The sequence below is a fragment of the Diceros bicornis genome, chromosome 26 (assembly GCF_020826845.1).
Source record: "Diceros bicornis minor isolate mBicDic1 chromosome 26, mDicBic1.mat.cur, whole genome shotgun sequence".
NCBI classification, from domain to species: Eukaryota; Metazoa; Chordata; class Mammalia; order Perissodactyla; family Rhinocerotidae; genus Diceros; species Diceros bicornis.
In genome coordinates, this window is record NC_080765.1 from 46,241,315 (window position 1) to 46,261,803 (window position 20,489).

The window sequence follows — 20,489 nt, forward strand, 5'->3', positions numbered from 1 at the left end:
CCCATTCACAGCCACAGTCTGTGCAGGTTTTATTTCAATCAGGAAGTCATCAAATCTATATACAGTCTAAAAACAGTAGAAAAGGTGAGTAAAAAGGCCTGCAGTCCATCTGGAGTGTGAATGGAGGGTGGGCCGGGCGAGCTTCGTACCTGGCACCCAGAGGGGCTGGGCGCGGTCCTGGCAGCGATAGTGATGGGGCCGAGTGGAGGGAGGCTCACTGGGCACAGAGCAGCCAGAGAGCCCGAGACCACCCGTGTGGCCCACCTGGCTTGGACAGGCCTAGGGCAGCCCAGAGGAAGCCAAGACCCACCTGCACATATTAGCAAGTCCAAACCTGCAGAGGAAGGACTGTTTCAGGGGCCCCTTTGGCCGTCCCAACCCAATGCCACCTGCCTTCCATACCTGCCCTCACTGCCACCTGCCCAGGGCCACTCGCTCCTCGCTCCCCACCCTGTTCCACATTCGCAGCCCCTTTGGATGGCCTGAGCCAAGGCACTGACCTTCACAGTGCTGTCCACAGCCCCTGAGAAGAGCCGGCCCCGGGACACAGCCAGTGCAGTCACACTGCCCTGGTGACGCAACAGAGTCTGCGTGCAGATCATGTTGTCCATACTCCAGACCTGGTGGCACATGGGATGTGAAGGACTGTCCCCACTCACAGCCACAGTCTGCCCGGGCCCTGCCACCTGCCCTGAGCCTCCCACCATCGATAAGCCAGCACGCACCCTGAGGGACCGGTCGTAGGATGCACTGAAGACTTTGGTCTGGTCTGGCGTTGAGATGACGGCCAGGGCATACACGGTGCCCACGTGGCCTGTCAGAGTGCGCACCTGCTCCTTGGACTCAATGTCCCATACCTGAGGGGGCAGCACAGGCAGGTCAGACACAGACCGGGGAGGACGGGGGCCCAGAGTCAGGCCCTGCCCCTAGGTGTCTGCCCTTACGTGGATGAGGTTCTCGTAGGTGCCACAGACAATGTGGTGATTTGTCACGGCGATAGAGTAGACGCTGCCACCAGACGTCTGCAGGACGTGGATGCAGTCGAGGGTCCGGATGTCCCAAATCTATGGGCAAGCGCAGGCCACTTGGTCCCAGGCCAGATGTCTCACCCCCAGGGCCTCTGGGGCTTTGGATGTGTGGGCAGCCCACCCACCACCCAGGGTGTAAGGATCTCCCTGGCCCAGCAGGGCGGGGGCACAGGGAGGCCTGCCTTGATTGTCTGGTAGGAGCCACTGTACAGGTAGCTCTGGGCGGCCACCAGGGCCCGCACCCAGTGGTTGAGGCCCGTGAGCTCCTTCTTCAGCTTCAGCTCGGTGCCCACAATGTCCCAGACCTGTGGGAATGGTGGTAAGTGTGGGCAGGTGGGCATCGGGCACCCCGACGGCCCACACGCACGCATACCGCCTTGCCTGACCTTGATGGCCTTCAGGGAGCCGCTGAAGAGCATGTTGTGTGAGGAGACCAGCGTGCACACTGGGTTGTCGTGGGCTCGGATTGTGTTCACCTTCTGCAGGTTCTGGATGTCCCACACCTGGCAGGAGGGAGGATAGGAGGCCTCAGGCCCCAGCTTTGTGCCCCCAGCCCAGGCCCCAGTGGCACAGGACACCTGGGGCTCCCAGATACTGGTGAGGCTGGGCCCCGCCTGCCTGCTGGCCCCTGGGCCCCACTCACGATGATGGTGCAGTCTGCTGAGCCACTGTACAGCTTGCACCTGGGGAAGTAAAGCCGATGTGTTAGGGTGAGAGAAGCCAGCGTCCTTGCTGACACTGCCCTGGCCAGACAAGGCAGCACTGGCACCAGGAACCAGCAGCTTGGGCCAGCGCCAGGGCCACTGCTGCTTCCTTGAGCCCAGCCTGTTTTCCCATCTCAGCAAGGGGACCTTGGAAGTGGCGGCCCAGCCCCCGGTGCCCGCCTGGCAAGTGTTTGATGGCCAAGCTGGGAGATAATTATCCCCGTTAGTGCTGCTGGCAGTCAAGCTGCTGCTTCCCGTGAGCAAGCATCTCTCTCTGTCACACGCCCATGACACAAAGCGTCATGACACAAGACAGGAGGGAAGGTCTAGAAGGGGTCACCCCAGGAGCAAGGGGGTGGCCCAGCTAGCTGCTCTGTGGTTCTGTCCTCGAGCTGAGCCCAGGGCTCTGGCTACAGGCCAGCTGAGCTCCTGCCTCCACTCTCTGATGGTCCCACCTCTGTCCTCTGGCAGCCTGAGGCACTCCAGGGCCAGGCCGGGGCTAGGGCTATGCTTTGTGAATGTACACCTTCAGAGGTGGAGAGCCCACATGTCACCGCCCAGCGACCCAGCCCTGATCCAGGTTGAGAGTGTCTCACAGAAGGGGCTGACACAGCCATGCGGAGGCCCTGTGGTCAGTGGCCGCACACATGCCTGCACTCACCCCTGGATGCAGAGTGCCAGCACGATGCCATCATGGCCCTCCAGCGTCTTCTGGCACTTGTAGGTGGTACACGTGTCCCACACCTACCGAGACCAGGGTCAGGGCGGGTGCCTCCAGGGTCAGCCCGGTGCCAGGGGGCAGCATGGCAGGAATGAGGAAGCAAGCCATGGCAGGGTAGGGGAGCCCCACCCAAGGAGAGAAAGCCCCACCCATGGGCAGGCCCAGAGCTGGCAGAGGCTGGTGTGCAGTGCCCACCCTTGTCCTACCAGGCTGCAGGGCCCCCAAGCCCTAGGACCCCACCCACTTTGATGGTCTTGTCAGAGGAGCCACTGAAGAGCAGATCCCCCATGGAGTAGACACAGAGACACCAGACGGGGCCCTGGTGGCCCACGAAAGTTCCTTTGCACTTGAAGATCTGCTGCGGGTCATAGGCTGCAGACAGATGGGAAGAACCAGTGAAGGACCCATGGGGGCCTCAGGGACGGCAGTAGGAGCAGCAGTGCGCCCATACTCACATCCTAGGATGCCCATGTTCAGCCGTGCGTTGATGTGAGACAGCTCGTCCTGCAAGGCCAAGAGCAGAGTGAAGTGGGTGGGGCGCCACGGCCCTCACTGCCCCCAGGCCTGGGCTCAGCAAGGGCACCAGCAGCCCTCCCCAGCACAGACACCTCCCCCTGAGTGGGAGCAAACCTCCTGCTGGGGCCTAAGCTGAGGGACAGTCCTGTGTCCCCTACCCCACCCAATCTCCCTGCATCCAGCCCCCGCCCCAGGCCCCTGTCTGCGCACGTTCAACATGGATGCGTCCCTCCGGAACTCCATGAGGTCCTCACTGAGCTTGCTCTGGTTTTCGTCCAGGACATCTGAGCAGCAGGGGAGAGGGTGTCAGGGACCAGGAGAGGTTGCACCCCCACCCCCTCTGGGCCAGTGCCTCACCGAACTTGAGCTCCAGGCTCTTCTCCAGCTGGTCAATCTTCTCCGAGAGCTTGCCCAGCATGGAGCGCAGGAAGGCGATCTCTTGGTCCTTCTGGGCCAATGCCACGTGCATCTCGTGGAAGCGGTCGTCCGTCTGCTGCAGGAACTCCTTCAGGCCCTCAAAGCGGCAGGTCTCCAGGTGCGTCTCATACGTGTCCTGGTTGCCAATGAACGTGCACCTGGAGGGACAGGAGAGACGCCCTGCCCACCAGCTCACCTGCCCACCCAGTGGGACCCTTCACTCCACCTCCCCAACCCAAGAATCTCTCTCAAATCCCACTTCTGTGCCCACTGCACCCAGATGGGCCACTGTCCTCTCCACACCTGCCTGCCCGCCCATCCATCCTATTCCCACCCAGCACCCAGCAGGCCACTCCGCAAGGGAAATCCAAACACTTGCTCCTGCTCCAAGCTCTGCAAGGGTTCCCCAGCCCCTCATCGGCTTTGCCCTGAAGAGCCCGCTCCTGCCTCTTCTCCCACCTCCACCTCCCCTCTGCTCTCATCTCCAGCCATTTGCTCAAGTCCCCCCACACAGGGCCAGCTGCCGGAAGCCCTTGCCCTGGTCTTCGCCCGGCTCATGCCCATGCATGCGTCAGTTCTCAGCTCACGCCTGCCCTGACTGCCCCCAGCTCCCCAACAGCTCCGTCCCCTCTGTGTTCCCATGGGGCTCAGGTCTCTCCTTCACAGCACCTGTACCTCAGTTTGTAATTACATAGTCGACGGTGTGGCTCCCGCTAAGGTCCGTCTCCCTGGGGACCCTGGCTGTCTCCCCATCGCCCAGCACACAGGTGGACCTCAACAAAGGTTTGCTGAAGGAGGGACTGTGAATGCCAGCCCAGGCCCGCCCACCTGCCCGCCCTCCTGCTGGCCCGCCTCTGCCCCGGGGCAGCCCCTCGCGCCCACCCCCGCCCACTCACCCGTACTTGGAGTGGGGACACTTGATGTGCTCGCACTCCTTGAGGTGGGCTTCCAGGTTCATCTTGAGGAGGGGCGGGCAGCTGGGGTTGTTGGGGCACCGCACAGGCCTGTAGTCACAGCTGCCCTCGTGTTCCCTGTGGGAGGCAGGACATGGCGCAGGGCTGAGTCTCCAGAGGCACCGGGTCTCAACACCCCTGGGGGGTGGGCAGCCGGGGGCCAAGGGTGGCACTTACTTCCGAGCACTGAGCTTGATGGTGAAGGGGCACCCTCGGGGGTCCACCTCGAAGACGGTGGGCTTCCCACCCCCAGCCACCCGACAACCGTGCCTGCAGTGGATGAAGAGCTCCCCGATCTGTTCAGCCACCGCGATGTTGTTCACCACCACCGTCAGCTTGGCGTTGTCCACAGGACACTTCTCTGCAGGGGAGGGCACGCTGACCCCATGGCCCGCCCAGCCACCCCTCCCGACAGCTCCGCCTGGGCACTGCCGCCAGGCTGCACTGGAGACTTCCCTGGTGGGTGGCCGGTGGGAAACCGAGTCCCGGTGCGGCTGGGTGGGCTGAGCCTCTGTCAGGGGCCTGATCCACCTGTCTGCCTGCCCCTCTGAGGTGCCCAGAACAGGAAGGGGTGCACAGCTAGGCCACTAAAAATGACCACTGGGTGAGCAAGCAGTGATGGGAGTCTGAAGCAGGGCCAAGAGGGAACAGAGCATGGAGAGGAGCCAGCCCTGGGCCCAGCAGGGATGTCAGGCCAGCCACTAAGGCCCGAGACTTCGAGGTGGGCAACGGTGACAGAGAGGGTAGCCTCTGCCAGAGAGAGTGGGTGCTGGGCCCAGAGGCCCCGAGCTGTGGGTCTCACTGCTCCGCCTATCAAGGTCTTGAGACTGACCCGAGCGCCCACTCAGGGGCTGCAGCTGCGGCAGCAGAGACGCTGTGGGCAGGACTAAGAAGCCACCATGCAGCCAGGGGCACGCTCGGTGCCGGGCCTGGGCCGGGGCCTCCCCACAGGGACCCCCTTCAAGCTGGGTAACGAGGTGGCAGGGCCTGGCTCTGGGAGGGCCCTACCTGACTTCAGGGCGCATCTTCGACAGAACGTGTGCTGTGGAGACAACAGGAGGACTTGGGGCACGGCCGCAGAGTCACCCCTGCCCCAGGCCTGCTACAGAGGACACCTGCTGGGCGGCCAGACCAAGCCTGTGACCAAGGCCAAGGCTTCGCATGGAAGGGGCTGGCAGCCCACCCGGCCTCTGGGTGGTGCACAGGTTGGGGAGGGGTGGGCGGGGAGGAGCAGGCGGCCTCACCCCGCATGTGGTGATCACAGGGTCCTTGAACACACTGCAACAGAGCTGACAGCAGAGCTTCACCGAGGGCTGCTCAGCAAACACCAGTGGCTCCTGGAACCGGGCAGGGCAGGGTGAGGGTGGGGCCCAGGGGTGCTGACACAGGTTGAGGGCATCCAGGGTGCCCAGCCCCTCCCCCTGCAGGCCTGTGCTGCCCTCTTGGGTTGTGGGCACCTCAGGGGGCACATGTCGCAAGAGGAGCCTGCAGAGGCCCAGGGCTGGGCCTGAGCTTGAGGGGACTCGAGCAGGGAGGACCCCTCCAGCCTACCCTCTACCTGGGAGGGAGATGAGAAAAGGCCCCACATGGGCCCCACCTTTGCTTCCCTAGGGTGGCGAGTAGGAAGAATGTGCCTGGGGGACCCAGCCTGGCCTCTTGAGTCCCAGACATGGACCAGCGGGGACTGGGGGCCCTGCCTAGGCCTGATCACCCCCTCACTGTGCCTGAGGGGAAAGCGGCCCCCACTGCCACAGCACAGCAAGGGTCCCTTGGAGTCACCTGTGCCCAGCCCACCCCGTGGCCACCACACCTACCGGCTCCTCCTCTTCTTCGGGCAGTGAGAATGTGGAGCGCAGGGACATGCTAGACTCAGAGTGGAGGGAGCGGACGGAGATGGCTGAGTCGGAGCGGAGCGCAGTGCTAATGGGGGGCTGCAGCGCAGAGACAGGCAGCCCGTCAGCCAGCAGAGAAGTGGTCCCCCGGGGCCACCCTGTCCTAAAGGGCACTCCCTCAGCCCACAGAGGCCGTGGCGTGTGCGTGGGGAGCCAGTGCAGCGCCCAGGTCCCCGCCTGCCTGGTGGTCTGGCCCTGTTGTTGGGCCGCCCGCTCACATCTGCCAACTTTCTTTGTGTAAATGGAGAGACTTCCTGCTATTCAATTCTACGAGGACATGCTCGGTCTGCTTCCTGCTTCCCGTGAGGGAATGTGGGCCATGGAGGGGGCATCTCCACCAGCCAATCCTGGGGCAGCTGCAGCCCCCAGACTGCCGAAGGGAAAGGAGTGGAAGGCTGGGCGGGAGAGCCTGCAGGGCTCCAGGTGCCTGCTGGACTCGGTTGCCCGCCTGGTCTCCCTGGCTGGGGACACTAGGCCAGGCCAGTGAGGCTCCCAGGGAAGGCAGGGACACCCCCATGGAACCCTGGCCAAGCTCCTGAGAGCAGGACAGAAGGCCACACATGCCTGCCTCTGCTGAGCCACCAAAGACAAGGATTTGGGGGAGTCCCGTGGTAGGGGGCACTGTCCCTTTCTCCCTTCTGGGCCTAGAACCCACCAGAAGAGATCCTGCAAGAGCCATTGCCCCCCACACTCTTCCTTTTCCACCCAGAGGCCTCATTCATGAGCCGCAAACCTCCTGCTTCCACATCCAGCCCACGGGCCCCTCCTGGTCCCAGCTGCTCTGGGGTCTAGCTGCCTCCGCCTGAGCCTCTGTGGGGTGTGGGGGCCGTCAGAATGATCCTTCTCCGCCAGCCCGGGCATGGGTCCCGCCGGGGACAGAGTGAGGCTAGGCCAGGCAGTGCCAGCTCTGCGCTGAGGCCCAGCAGTTCCAAGACCCGGCTTCCCCAAGTGGGGGCGGCAAAGATCCCTGTGTCCCCGGCATCCCACAGCCAGGCGCCTCCCTCACCAGGGCAGTGCCCACCTCCCTTCACAGTGTCCCCAGTGGCGTGTTTGCATGGAAACGCCACGTGAGAAACGAGATGGGAAAGTCAGAGGAAGTGACTCAAATCATCCCCACGGGCAGTGATGGAAACCAGAGGCTGAGAGCGGGCCCAGACGGGATAGTGCGGGGCCCTGCCTGGCACCGTTCTCCCTGCCCACCTGCCCGTCTGCCCCTCGCCGGGCTCCCACCCTCCCGAGCTAAGGGGCTGATGCCACCAGACCTGGACCTGGGACGGGGTAGCTGCCCTAAACTGTAGTGGCGGGCGAGAAGGGCCAGCTCCCAGGGGCAGGCAGAAGGGGCGCCTGTGGGGGTCCAACAGCCAACAGAGAAGGTGCCCAGGGGCCATGGCCTCAGGACCCTCATAGCACATTTCCACCTCCTTAAAGCCACCAAGACACAGGAATCTGGCACAGGGGACTTGCTCCTGTTCCCAGCCACACCCCCACGGGGGGTGGGTCAGAGGTCATGGAGACTGAGGTGGGCAGAGCCTGAGGGCGTGCAGCACAACATTCATGCTCGTGCAGAGGGGGGCCTAACACCGTGCCCCGCACATGTGTCTGTTCAAATAATTAAAAACAGTTTTTTCTTCCTATTAAATAGGAAACAAGGCCTGGCCGCCCCCACATAAGGAGAAGCCTCTGGGGCTGGGAGGCTGGGAGGTGGGAAAACCAGCCAGAGTCTGTCGGGGGCTGCCACACCGGCAAGGAGAGTCAGCCGGGCCTCGGAGGGAAGGCAGAAAGCAAGGTACAGGAGAGATCAGCGCCAGAGGGGCCGGGGTTGCCTGCCCCACCCCTCGGCTGGGGCTGGTCCTCACTTCCTCCTGCAAAGCCGGGCAACGAGCACCAGTGGCCAGACGGGCAGGGAATGGCCACTATGACCCCGGCCATGCGGCCTGGGCACCAAGAGCCAGCACCGACTCTGCCCCCGAACCCCTTCCTCACTTTCCAGCTCCCGCACAGTCAGCACAGGCTCTCAGGTGCCCTCTGCTGACCCCCCAGCTTGGGCCCGCCAGCCTTTCCCCACCTGCTGGGGCCCTTCTCCCTCATCAGGACCCCTGCTCAGGCCTTCTGCCTCTAACCAGCAACCCACCCACTCATCCTCTACTTAGCAGCAGAGGGAGCTTTAAAAAGGGGGATCTGATCTTGTTACCCTCCCAAATGAACCATCTGTGGCTTCCACCCTCCTCAAGGGGCGTCCTGGCCTACAGGCACCGCACCCTCACTGGCCGCCTCTCCCACACAATCCAGCCACAGGTGCTCAGGCCTCAGGGCGTCCGCACATGCTAGCCTTCTGCCTCACCAGCTCACTGCACCCTGCAGGCCTTAGCTCAGGGCGCTCCTTGAGGCTGGGCCCCCACCTTCAGCTCTTCCTGGGACCTGGCCATGGGGAGGGAGGGCATGGCGGGAGGCTGTGGCTCATGCCGGGTCCTCTGGGGTGGGGAGGGTGAGCATGGCAGAGACCTACCATGCTGTCCTCTTCGTCCCGCGGGGAGTAGGCGAGGGTGCTGGAGGAGGAAGGAGTCCTGCGGTGCTGTTTGTATGTGCTAGTCCCATCGGCTGCCAAGAAAAGAGCGGGGATGCCATGAGTGTGGCCGTGGGGGGGGCCTGACCCACCGTGGTGGGTGGTGGGCTCCTTTGGTGGAGGCTGGGCTGGACATCAGGCTATTCCACTCCAAGAAGTCTCCCTGCCCCCACCCTCTCCCCTGCCTCCTTCTGGATTTGAGGGCCACTCAGCCAGGGCTGGGCTCAGTGCAGCTGGGAACCCCCTCCCCCCAGCAGGGGCCTGAGCAAGGCAAGGGCAAGAGCATGAACCAGCCCCACGCCCCAACAAGAGCCGCAGCCTGCCCATAGGCCATCCCAGCTCCCAGCCCTCTCCAGGGCCGAGCAGGCGGGGAGGGTGAAGGACAGGTCTGGAGGCTTGGGCTGCCTCCCCAGGCCTAACCAGTGCCTGGAGCTCAGCCTGCCCTTGACATTCTCAGCGCTGGGCCCAGAAGCTCCCAGCCCCCAGCCCTGCCACCCCCAGGCAGGTCCCAGCACTCAGCCTGACATGGGGCTGCTCTGTGCCCAGCTAAGGTGAAAGGCCAACACTCAAGTGATCACACCTAAGGTCACTTGGCAGGAGCTGGGAGTACATCTTGTTTGACCTTCAAGGTAACCTAGCCAGGCGGGTTCTTTGATAGCCTCAGTCTACACAGGGGGAAACTGAGGCATAGAGAGGTCTGAGGCCCCTCAGCTGATACATAGTGGGCCCAGGACAGTAGCCTGGTGGTCTCGTCTCCCATCTTCTCCCCTGGTGTGGCCAGACCAGGAACCCGCCACAGGCCCTCTTGGCCTCCTCCAGGGAAGGCGCTGGTCAGGAGTCCACGTGGGAGCCAGAGACCCTCCCTCACAGACCCCGCTGGCGGCAGCCAGAGGCCCCGGAGTGGCTGCCACTGGCCTAAGGCCCAGCCAGGCCCAGACGTCACAAAAACCAGCCCCACAGGCCTGGGTTCATTATCCAGGCTTCAACTGGCTGCCCTGTAACTGGGCCTCAGTTCCTCTGTTTGTAATGAAAGGGACCGGCAAGGCAACTGTTCACGCCTGGTCACCAGCTCTGACCCATCCCTGCCACCGAGGGGGTTGCTGGATGGGACAAAGGCGACAGGCCCCTGTCATTCTCTGCCCCAGAAGCTTTCAACCACCATGACAGGGCACTATGTGGTTTCTAAAGGTGGACAAGGAATTAAGGAACAATTACTTAGGTGGTCAGATTGGGGGGATGTTTATCTTCTTTTTCTTCAGGAAAGAACATCTAAGAAGAAAAGAGGCCTCTTTCAGAGCCCCGGGCAGGGGTCACCCAGCAGCAAACAGGAGCCGGTGTGAGCAGGCATGCACAGCAGCCCATGACCCCGCCGCCAACTACATCCAGAGGAAACCACAGAAAAGCAATTAAAAAACTAATTAGTGGCTGGTGTACTCCTACGGTCGGCAGAGTGCCAAAAAGGCAAAAGATCAAACTCCACCCCTGGAACCCCCCCCCCCCCGACTGGAGGGGCCACGTGCCCTCATGCCTTCAGGACGGAGGCCGTGCCCTCGTGTGCCAGTCCCTCACGACCTCCTTGAACACACAGCACTGGGCCATGGCTGAGGGACCAGACTTGAGAAGGGACCCCGTGAGTACTTCTTATCACCTAACCGTGCCTGGCATGGTCCCCAATCCCTTTTGGAGGCTGCTAGGAGCTTAGGGTGGGAGCTGAGGTCACTGTGACAAGGGACAGGTGTGCACGGGGTGCTTAGGAAGTCAAGGCAGCCCTCCCTGAAGAGGTGAAAGACAAGGCACCAGGAGGGACGCCAGGGTGGGGAGAAGGACACAGCAGCAGAAGCGTAGTGGCAGGGAGCAGGACGGTGGACCCAGACAGGGCCTCGGGCCAAGCTGCCCACTCTGGGCCAGCAGTTCCGCCCCACCGCCCCCGGAAGTGCCAGCAGGCCGCGGTGGGAGTGAGGCGCCCGGACTCAGCCCAGTCTGGGCTGGCCTGGGTTCACAGGCTCACCTTTCGTGATGGTGGTGACGGCCGAAAAGGCAGGCCCAAAGGTCGTTTCCATTCTGGTCTGGAGAGAGAACGGATGAGATGTGGCCTCGACCCCCGGACAGGACGTGGACTCACACCCACACTTTCACACTGACTTGCCTGTGTCCGTGTGTATCCACGGACACACGACTACACACAGCGTGGCCTCCCCACGACCCTCCAGGTGTGGAGGGGACTGCTCTGGAAGCTCTGCTGGGGCCCTGAGTACAAGGGTGTGCACAGGGGGCAGAGTCCTACCCGCGGGGTCCCTTACCCCGGTGGCGGCGTCTGGGGCAGGGAGGCTGGGCCCCCCGGAGAAGCGGCTGCCACGGGCACTCTTGCCCGAGCTCATGCCCTAGGGAAGCACCTAGGGTCCTCGGGTGGCGTCCCCTGTGGGTGGAGCACAAAGGACGGGCTTTAGAGACAGCGGCCAGGCCCATCAGCTGCGCGGGCTCCACCACAGGGCGCACCTCGGCCTCTCTCCACCACCAACACCAACCAGGGCAGGGCCACGGGGCAAAGTCCCTTCCCTGGCTCCAGCGCCAGGTGAGACAGGCCTGAGGAGAGAGGAGGCCCCGCATGCAGGCAGGTGGCTGGCAAGACCTTCCTTCAAGGCCTGGCCCTTAGGAAAATCCCACCAGCTCCGCCCCAGAGGCAGAGAACCCCCACCCCTGCTCTGTCTGCTCAGTGGGGTTTCAAGGCCGAATGTCCCTGGGGCCAAGGCTGGGAAAACACAGGGCAATCAAGTCACATGCCTGCTTCCTGCCAGGGCAGATGCAGTCAGGCCCCGGCTGGCCCCAGTCTGCAGGGAGGTGGGGATGCTGGCCACGCCCAAGAGAACCTGTCGAGTGATGGACGTAGCTGGAGTCCAACTCCTCACGAGTCGCATCACACAGAGAAAACCCCTTTTTGGGGAGGGGGTGGAACAGGAGCTCCGACTGTCAACCTTGTGCAGGTCACCCACCCCAGGAACAAAGGACGTGCCTTCACCCCCCAACTGTGTGACTCAGGTCTCACGGGCTGGGATGGCAGGGAGAAGGTATGGCGGGGATCATCCCAGGGCTTCCTCAGAAGAGAGGGGCTGGGGTGGGCCGCAGGAGCGCTGACCAGGCCCAGGTGAGGGAAGAGATCAGAGAGAACGGAGACACGGCTGGCAGCTCACACTCCAGACGGGCCAGGGAGAGCCACTGTACTGCCGAGACAGCACCCACCCTCTGTGGCCCTATCAGCAGGCACCCCCCTGAAGAGGTCTTCTCGCTGTCGGGACCCACAGTGCTCTGTAGGCAGGAGCCCTGACTCCCCCTACAGCAGAGTCGGCTGTGTTTAGAGCCACGAGGCCCCAGCTTGAAGCCAGGCTCCCCATGGGGAGGAAGGCTGCACACCCCTGACTGCTGCTACCAGGCCCACTGGAGCTCCGCCTCAGGAGAGCCAGCAGCATCCCTGGGACGCCACACCATGGGCTCGTCGCCTACCACCCAGCCCGGCCATCTGAACCTGCGTCAGGAGCTCCTTGGGGCAGGCCAGGCTCGTCTTGCTCCTGGGGACGGCATGGCAGGCAGGGGCCCACCCTGTCGTCTGGAGGTCCTGCAGGACTGTGAAGGGCTCCAGATGGAAAGGGCTGCAGAGCTACCCCCATTGTAGGAGAAGGCGGGAGATGCTCTGCCCCACTGGACATGAGTACAGCACACAGGGCAACTGCACAGCACAGCTGGTTCCAGCACCTTCTCTATCAAGCCCTCCTGACCTGGCCCATCTGGCAACGTCCACCCCTCCCACACCACGGCCACGCAGTGTGACCTGGGGTCCACTCAGCGGTCCCCCGACCTGGCCTGTAGGTTGTGTCCCTGCACTGTGCTCCTGAGCCATCCACAGCCCCTGCTGTCTCCTTGTCCCTCTCTCCCTGCATCTTCAAATGCCACCTGCAATGCCACCCTTCCAGCCTTCAAGACTCAGGCCTCACCGGGGCAGCTCTCAGTCCCTGCAGTTGGCACCCCACAAGGCACCCCACCCATGCTCTGAGCGCCCTGTGGGTCTGGCTGGACAGGGGCTTCCGAGAGTGTGGCCAAGCCTCCCCCTCCTGCCCACTGTTCCCTCCGCTGTGACGTGAGGGGCTTGGCCATGTGCCCCAGAGCAGGCTCTCCAGTGGTCTGTCCTCCGAGGGAGAGATGGGCTCCTGAGAGCAGGCAGCGCCAGGCTGTCAGAGGGGTGAGTGTGGTGTGTCTGGAAGTCCCACCTCCAGCGCTGCTGCTGGCCTCTGTGCTAAGCAGGAAGTCTTGGGGGACCCCCTGCCTGGGTAAGGACACCCCAGCTGGGTGAGGCCCGAATGAAGGAGCTCCAGGACTCAATCGGCAGCATGAAAAGCTCCACCCTTTCAGGAAACTCAAGGCTGGTTCCTGCCTCGGCGCTGGGGGCACAGGGAAGAGGGTGGGGGTGGGTCACAGGGAGGCGGCTGGCCGACACTGACCTCGATTTCACAGTCCATCTGCTTCCTCCACTGCAAGCTCCCAGGGCCAAGAGGCCAGCTGCTGGCTCCAGCGAGCAGCGCCTGGGACCCCAGCAGGCACACCCCTCCAGGACCGCAGCCGGCCTGCCAGCCTGGTGTGCCCCAGTGCCTGCTGCTGCAGTCTGGGAGAGCAGGCGTCCGGCTGTCCCTCACTCTGAGGTGAAGTAAACAGAAAGGCATGCAGGACTCCCCAGGCAACATGCAAATCGCCCGGAAAGTCCCGGATGGCCAATCGCAGCCAGGCCCACAGCGACGAACCACACGACCCGTGAGAGCCATATAAGACTGGCGCATGAGCCAAGCTGAGCAAGGGAAGGAGGGAGGGAACCCTTTCCCGGTTCACACAGGTTCGGCGGCATGCAGCCCCAGCCGGGCATCCGGGGTGGGCTGGACCCGGGGCTGCAGGCCAGCGCCCCCCATCTGTGTGCCCCGCCCAGAACACGGCAACCACATCCTAAGCATCTCGGAATTGAGCAAGACGCCCTCAGCCCTCCCTCAGCCCGGTCCCCCAGGGGCTGCATTTTGCAATAACAGTCTTCCCCGGTGGCCTCTGGCCCTGCAGGCCAAAACCCCGGAAACACAACAGCGCAGCTCAGTACCTCCCTGGCTGGGACAACAGGGAGGCTGGGCCCAGCTGTCCTGGGGTGTGCCCTTGCCCGCCAGTGGGGTAGGCCTCTTCCTCGCCCCCCAGGCAGCCTGAGGCTCTCAGGCAGGCAGGAATTTGTCAACTAGAGCAAGAATCTCAATCTGGGAAAAGCCATGGGCTGTCGGCTAGGGAGCCCTGGGCTGGGGGAGGGTAAGAAAAGGCTTTCCCCTCAGCCTCCACAGAGCCCAGAGGAGGGACCCAGGGACTCTGTCCCCTACAGAGAAAAGACCCCGGGTACTGATAAAAATGGGGCTGTGTGCCTTTGTGGGAGAGGGGGACCCGAGGGTGCTCAGGGTTAGCGCAGGAGCAGCCCCCTGCAGCCCCTCACCTGCCTCGCCTGAGCCTGGGTTCAAAACCCAGGGGTCTTTGTCCACCCACATCCACGGGGCCCAGGGGTGCACTGACTACCCATTGAGGAACCGGAGCTCCCCTGTCAGGTCCCAGCCTGTACTTCCCCACCCTAGCCCCTAGTCAGGAAAGCCCCCCACCCACCCCCTTCTCTGAGCAGCCTGTGTGGGAGGGCTGGCCAGCTCCCTCAGGAACCTCTCCCCAGCCCACCCCCTGGAGGGAGCCCAAAGGGATCTGCAGGGGCCTCACCCTTGGGAATGTGGGACACGGGTCCCCCTTTCCCTGGGGAAGCACCAGAGTGGATGTGTGTCAGGCGTGGCCGGGGCCCCCGCCTGCTTGGGCCCTGTAGCTGGCAGCCAGTGGAGTGGGTGGCCCAGGTTGGCCATGCTGGAGCTGGAGACAAGGTGGGGTGGCCAGACCCAGGTTGTGCTGGGGCCAAGCCCCACCTCGAGGCAGCTCCTCCAGCAGCCCCAGGCAGCAGGCGTGGTGGGGTCCCCTGAAAAGCCCATGCTGAGCCAGTGAGGGGGCGGGCACACCCTGGAAACCCCATCAGGCCACACGTTTGGCGCTGACTGCCCCAGGGAGGAACATGGGTGGGTCTGGACACCTCAGCTCGCCTGCCTCGGAGCTGTGGGTGGCTGAGTGGCTGGACTGTAGCCAGAGCTCCAGGCGCAGCCCCTGGCATCACCTGCAGACCGCCCAGCCCCTGGGTCAGCCTCTGCCCCCGGGCCCCTGGCCCAAGCCCAGATTGGGCTGCCAAATGCTATAGAAACAGGCCCTGTTGCCATAGCAAAGCCAGACACACTTCCCCCAGCTATTCCCTGGCGTCCCCTTAGCACATCTTTTCCATCCCAAACAGGCGGGCTGTGACGTCAGGGATGCCCTCAGCACCTAAGCAGGCCCTGGTCTGAGGCCTGCCTTCCTCCCAGCACCCAGCTCACCGTCCTTCTCTCTGCACCCACAGCCTGGACTCCACAGAAGCCTCAAGGCTGCCTGACTGGGCGCCTGCTGTGGCCTGCCCTCCCCAGGGCTCTGCCCCCTTGCACCCCCTACCCAGTCTCCTGGCTTTTCCTGTCCAGGGCCAGCCTCTCCAGCACCCATAGCTCCCTCTGCTAGAGGGAGGGGGTCTCTTCCGCTCGGCTGGCCCAGCTTTAATCCCCACTTGGCAACTGGAATGCCTTTGCTTCCCCACCTGCCCCTTGGGGCCAATCTCATCTCCCCAACCTTATCTGATGGCTTTGTATGGGGTGGAGACCTGGCCCGGCCTGGAGGACGTCCAGAGGGCTTCTTGGAGGAAGGGGCTGGTAAGATTCAGAGGAGGGAGTATGTTCTGGGAAGAAGTGGCATTTATCCTCCTATCTCAGTGCCCAGCTGCAGGAGCCACTTTTTCCTGCCCACACTCTCTCTCCAACTCAGTGTGCAGCCCAGCCCCAGCTGCAGGGGCAGAGCTGAAAAGCATGTCCCTAGCTGTCTTAAATTAGTGGGTCTAAACTCATGGAAACAGGACCTGGGCCTTCGCCCAAGAGCCTAGCGGCCGGCAGTGCCCGGCAGTGCCCCAGGCCCAGTCGACACTTCCAGGCCCCCTTGGCAGTTTTTGCATGGCTCCCTGTGTGGCTTCCGTCTCCCTGGCTTCCTCCTTCTTGCTTCCCTGCAGAAGTCGGGGAGCACATGCAAAGGCCCTGGGCCAGATGGGTCTGAAGGTACACCAGGATCGTAGAGGCAGAGATCTGCCCAGCCCACCCTACTACCCACTCTATGCCCTTCCAGCCTGTGCTGTGGCACCACCACTCCTGGCATATCCCTTCAGTCCCGGGTTTCTGCCAGGCTGCTGCTTCCACCTGTGTACCCTCCCTAGGTGCTCCTGGGATTGGTTCAACCCCCTCCCCCCAAGGCTTCCAGATAGCCTGCCCCCTGCTGCCAGGGGTGGTCCAGTGCCAGGGTGGCACAGTGACTTTAGCACAGCCCCTCCTTCATCTGCCCCACTTGACTCCATGCTCCTCCAGGGAGCAACCACATCTCTTCTGCCCCAAGGCTGGTACACGGGGAACCCTGGGGGCATCTGTCAAAAGTTGAGGGGTTAGTGGGCCCCTCTCCAAGGGTGCCTCCTGCATGAGCCAGCCAGAGGGCTTGGTGAAGTCCTAGGTACCCACTTACCATTGAGGCAAGGCCAGTGGGGACCCAGCTTCAGAGCAAGTCACATCCGGCTGACACCTCCCCAGGCTGGGTGTGTGCTGGCACTTCACACACATGTTCACACTGACCCTTCCAGGTGTCCATTACAGAGATAGAATGGCATAGTGGTCAGGGCCACAAGTGCCGGACTCAGACAGACCTGGGTTCAAATCCCACCTCTGCCACTTAACAGCTGTGTGACTTGGGGCAAGCTGCTTGCCCGCCTGGGCCTCAGACTTCTCACCCACAAAATAAAGTGGATGTCCCCACGTCTGGAAGGAACCGTGAGAGATGACGCATGAGTCAACAGTGAAGGCTCCACCAACAGCAGCTCCTCTTTGAGAGCTGAAAATGGAGGCTGAGAGGCCTTCCCAGGGACAAACAGCCAGCGAGAGGTCATGCTGACCAAAGCCCTGTTCCTTCTGCTTCCTCTGTTGCCACCAGCAAACCAAGGCGCCCCATCATGCACTGAAGCCGGCCCCACCCCAAGCCATGCCAGGGAGCAGCCGAATCACAGCGTCCAGGATGCCTGGGGCCTCCTGACCACCTCAGGCCCTTCAACTGCATCCTCTTCCATTTCCCAAATTGTTCATTCTTTTGTCCAGCCAACTGGCCAAGGTTCATACCTATTGTGTGCCAGGCCCTGTGCTGGAGAGAGGGGATGTGGAGATGGGTGAACGTGAGTCTGACCCTGGAGAAGCTAGGAGCCTGGTGGGGGAGGTAGACAGAGGGTCAGGAGCTCCATTCAACCTGCTCTGGGGGGAGGGGTTCCACACTACTTTGCTGCCTCCCTTGCATAGAGCTCTGTGCTGCCCAGCCTGTCTGCCCACCCTTCTCCATTCAACCTGCAAAGGCACTTTTCTGTGGGTTCCTGTCCCACCTAAGTAAATACTGAAGACACTGATCTTTTCCATTCATTTCCAGAAAGATGGTGCACACAGCCCCAGTGGGAGTTAGTCTACAGGAACCCCTCAAGTTTGGCCCCTCCTTCTCAGCCGGCCACCTCCCTCAGCCCATATCAGTGGGCTGCCCATATCTCTGCTCTCTCTCAGAGGGAGATTCTGGCTTCCTGGAGACAAAGGGACTGGAGTTTCTATGGAGAAACTTTAATGCCCAGAGCAGTGAAAGTGGGGATCCATAACAGAGAGGCAGTGCCTGCCACACAGGCCTATGGGAAGAGAGAGGCCCAAAGAGAAGGAATAAATAAGGGGGAGGCCACACGCTTGGTGAAGGCCAGAGGGTGGGCAGTCTCCAGAAGAGGGGTCTGAGGGATGGGGAGAAGGGTGGGCAGACAGGCTGGGCAGCACAGAGCTCTATGCAAGGGAGGCAGCAAAGTAGTGTGGAACCTCTCCCCCCAGAGCAGGATGGGATCCAGTGGGACCCCAGGCTCAGCCCCAGCTGACTGCCCTCGCCTGGCTCAAGACAACCAGGGCTGGACAGCCAGACCCAGGGAGGACTAGGAAATGACCCAGGGAGGACTAGGAAATGACCCAGGGAGGACTAGGAAATGAGGGCCCCACCCACTCTCCTCTGCTCACAGGCCAGCCTCCTCACTCTCTGCTGCTTCCCCACTGAAGCCGGCAGTCCATCCTCCACACACAACCAGGTTTTTTTTTTGTGAGGAAGATCAGCCCTGAGCTAACATCTGCCAATCCTCCTCTTTTTGCTGAGGAAGACTGGCCCTGGGCTAACATCCATGCCCATCTTCCTCCACTTTATATGGGACACCACAGCATGGCTTGACAAGCGGTGTTTCGGTGTGCGCCCGGGATCCGAACTGGCGAATCCCGGGCCGCCGCAGCGGAGTGAGTGCACTTAACCGCACCGGCCCGGCCCTCAACCAGGGGCTCTTTACTAGAGGTAGTTGTGATGCTGGCTCTCCTGTACTTGAGTTCTCCAACAGCTTCCTTTGTAAGCACACTACCATCCCCGCCCTGCGCCCTGGTCTGGCCTCACCGACTTTACCTCTCACCACTTTGCCAGTATTCACTGATGTACACCAAGCCCTATCTCACTCCAGGCCTTTGCTCATCTTGCTCCCTCTGCCTGGCATGCTCTTCCAGCAACTTCCCAGGACAGGCTGCTTGCTGTAAATCCCCTCCCCGTCAATTCAGGAACCCCCACTACTCTCTTTCTCAGCGCCCTGTTTCTTTCTTTCATAGCACCTATCACAGTTCCTCATAATTTCGTCTGTGTATTCAGTCCCTTCCCCTTTCTAGACCACCGGTTGTCAAGGGGGGAGGATTTTGTCCCCCACGAGACGTTTGGCCATGTCTGGAGACATTTTTGGTTGTCACAATGGGGGTGGGGGAGGTTACTGGAACCTAATGGGTGGAGACCAGGGATGCTGTTCAACATCCTAAAAGGCACAGCGGTGGATGATGGGCGCAAAGTGTCAACAGTGGCGAGGTTAAGAAACCTGCACGAAAGAGCCTACGAGAACTGGGATCACGCTCCCCACAGACTCCCGGCGCCTACGACAGTGCCGGGCACCCCGGCGGCGCTCAAAGCGCAGGAAGAAAGAATGAATAAAGGAGAGAATGGAGGAACGAACGGAGCGAGCGACGGACCAGCTGACAGACAGACAGACGGATGGACGCGGAGACCCCGGCCCGTCTCAGCCCCGTCCCCCGGCCTGATCCCTCCCGGATCCCCGACGCACCTGCCCCTCGCCCCGCCGCGAGGCTCCAAGGCGCGAGCCCAGAGCCCGGCGCGCCGCTCGGACACTCACCCGCCCGCGGCCGCCCGGGAGCGGCAGCGCCACCCACCCGCTTCATCGTGCCCCCTCGGCCGCCGGCCGGGAAAGGGACAGAACGCGCGAGCCGGAAGCGCTCAAGCGCTGGGCCCGCCGGGACTTGTAGTTCCCCGGCTCTCGGGGTTCCCAGGGGCGCCGCACGCGCGGCTCTTCAGAAACTACGACTTCCGGTGGCTCCGAGGTCGCGGGGCAGGATTGGCGGCTACAGAATCACTCTATGTTGCAGATCGGAGTCTGATTGGCTATGTGTGTCCGTCGCTCACGGTTACGTTCAATGGCCTCTGCAAAAGGGAGGAGCTTGGGTATGTTGTAAGAGACCGCCCCCAAAAGAAATACCACGGCGCGATTGGTGGAAATAACAGGAGTAGAAAGCGGAGCGTATCAGCGGTGAGGGGGGCAGGTACTTCCGCCAGGGTTGCCCAATCACAGGGACGGCGCAGTTTCTATAAAAGCTTGAGCCGGCGGCGCTAGCGTTCTTTCGGATCTAGTAGGAGTCCGGGTGTTCTTGTTGTTGGGGTCTGTATGCCGTGGTCCGGGGAGGAGCTGGGCGCCGAGTGGAACTGAGGGCGTCGCCCAACGCGGCAGGCCGGCCTAGCCTCGGGGTCCAGCTTTGGCCTGAGCTCCATCTTGGTCCTCAGCGCTGTACACGTTTCTTCCCCCCCCAACCCCGAGTTTCGCCTGGGAAGTCCGAACGTCCAGACCTACATCTCCCTACAGGTAAGGCTAGGCCGGGCCTGGTTTCCCCGATGCAGCTCCTAGCCTGTGATGAATTGCTTTAATTTCTGACGCCTCGTATGAAAACTGCACGCGCAGTCTGATTATTTTGCAAGACTGAGGCTTCAGGGTGCACCCTTTTGGCGGGAGGAGGCGGGAGTGAAAGCAGATCTTGCTTGTTCTGTAGGGGGTGGCTTCTGTCTACACTTCGGCGCTGTTTGACTTTCAGGGCCATCGGTGACCCGGCTGGAGACCTTGAACGTAAATCAGCATCAGTCCAGGGGCCTGGTGGTAAGGTGGGAATCCATGTTTGTGTCTGAAGTGCTTAGCAATAAAACCAAGGTGGTGAGTGGATGGGAGCACAAGTGTCTTTATTTTCGCAGGCCGTTTGCACCCTAGAGGACTCCGGGGGAGGACTGGCTCATTCCTGGGCAGTCTTAGGAAGGGATAGAGGCATGGAAGTTCTTACCAGTGACTTCCCACCTATCCGGACCGCCTTCTCCATTTTTGCCTCTAAGGCTAAAAATGATA

General features: G+C 62.3%; 2 protein-coding genes and 1 non-coding gene across 9 annotated transcripts; 2 read left to right on the forward strand and 1 right to left on the reverse strand.

Annotated features, from left to right (window-relative positions):
- Window positions 1-12: 12 nt before the first annotated feature.
- TRAF7 (TNF receptor associated factor 7) lies at window positions 13-19,304 on the reverse strand. 7 transcript variants are annotated; one of them, XM_058570305.1, is made up of 22 exons: window positions 13,285-13,372; window positions 11,576-11,661; window positions 11,095-11,210; window positions 10,803-10,860; window positions 8,738-8,829; window positions 6,154-6,270; window positions 5,584-5,676; window positions 5,348-5,381; window positions 4,517-4,700; window positions 4,283-4,417; window positions 3,327-3,544; window positions 3,180-3,253; window positions 2,909-2,957; window positions 2,698-2,825; window positions 2,394-2,476; window positions 1,672-1,711; window positions 1,415-1,531; window positions 1,211-1,333; window positions 945-1,064; window positions 726-857; window positions 501-620; window positions 13-334 (listed from the first exon to the last, which is right to left on the reverse strand). In XM_058570305.1, exons 3-22 carry the CDS (start codon window positions 11,170-11,172, stop codon window positions 320-322), a joined length of 2,010 nt encoding a protein of 669 aa, XP_058426288.1. In that variant the 5' UTR covers window positions 11,173-11,210; window positions 11,576-11,661; window positions 13,285-13,372; the 3' UTR covers window positions 13-319. The 7 variants fall into 7 exon arrangements, with proteins under 7 accessions (XP_058426288.1, XP_058426286.1, XP_058426287.1 ...); XM_058570303.1 differs by lacking the exons at window positions 11,576-11,661; window positions 13,285-13,372 and adding an exon at window positions 19,221-19,285; XM_058570304.1 differs by lacking the exon at window positions 11,576-11,661 and having other exon boundaries at window positions 13,285-13,356.
- LOC131422042 (uncharacterized) lies at window positions 18,834-20,312 on the forward strand. The gene is made up of 2 exons (XM_058568894.1): window positions 18,834-19,961; window positions 20,188-20,312. The coding sequence occupies exon 1, from the start codon at window positions 18,834-18,836 to the stop codon at window positions 19,713-19,715; it is 882 nt and encodes a 293-aa protein (XP_058424877.1). The 3' UTR covers window positions 19,716-19,961; window positions 20,188-20,312.
- Window positions 20,002-20,084, forward strand: LOC131422997 (small nucleolar RNA SNORD60). The gene has a single exon (XR_009224172.1). It is a non-coding gene; the product is annotated as a small nucleolar RNA SNORD60 (small nucleolar RNA).
- Window positions 20,313-20,489: the final 177 nt, after the last annotated feature.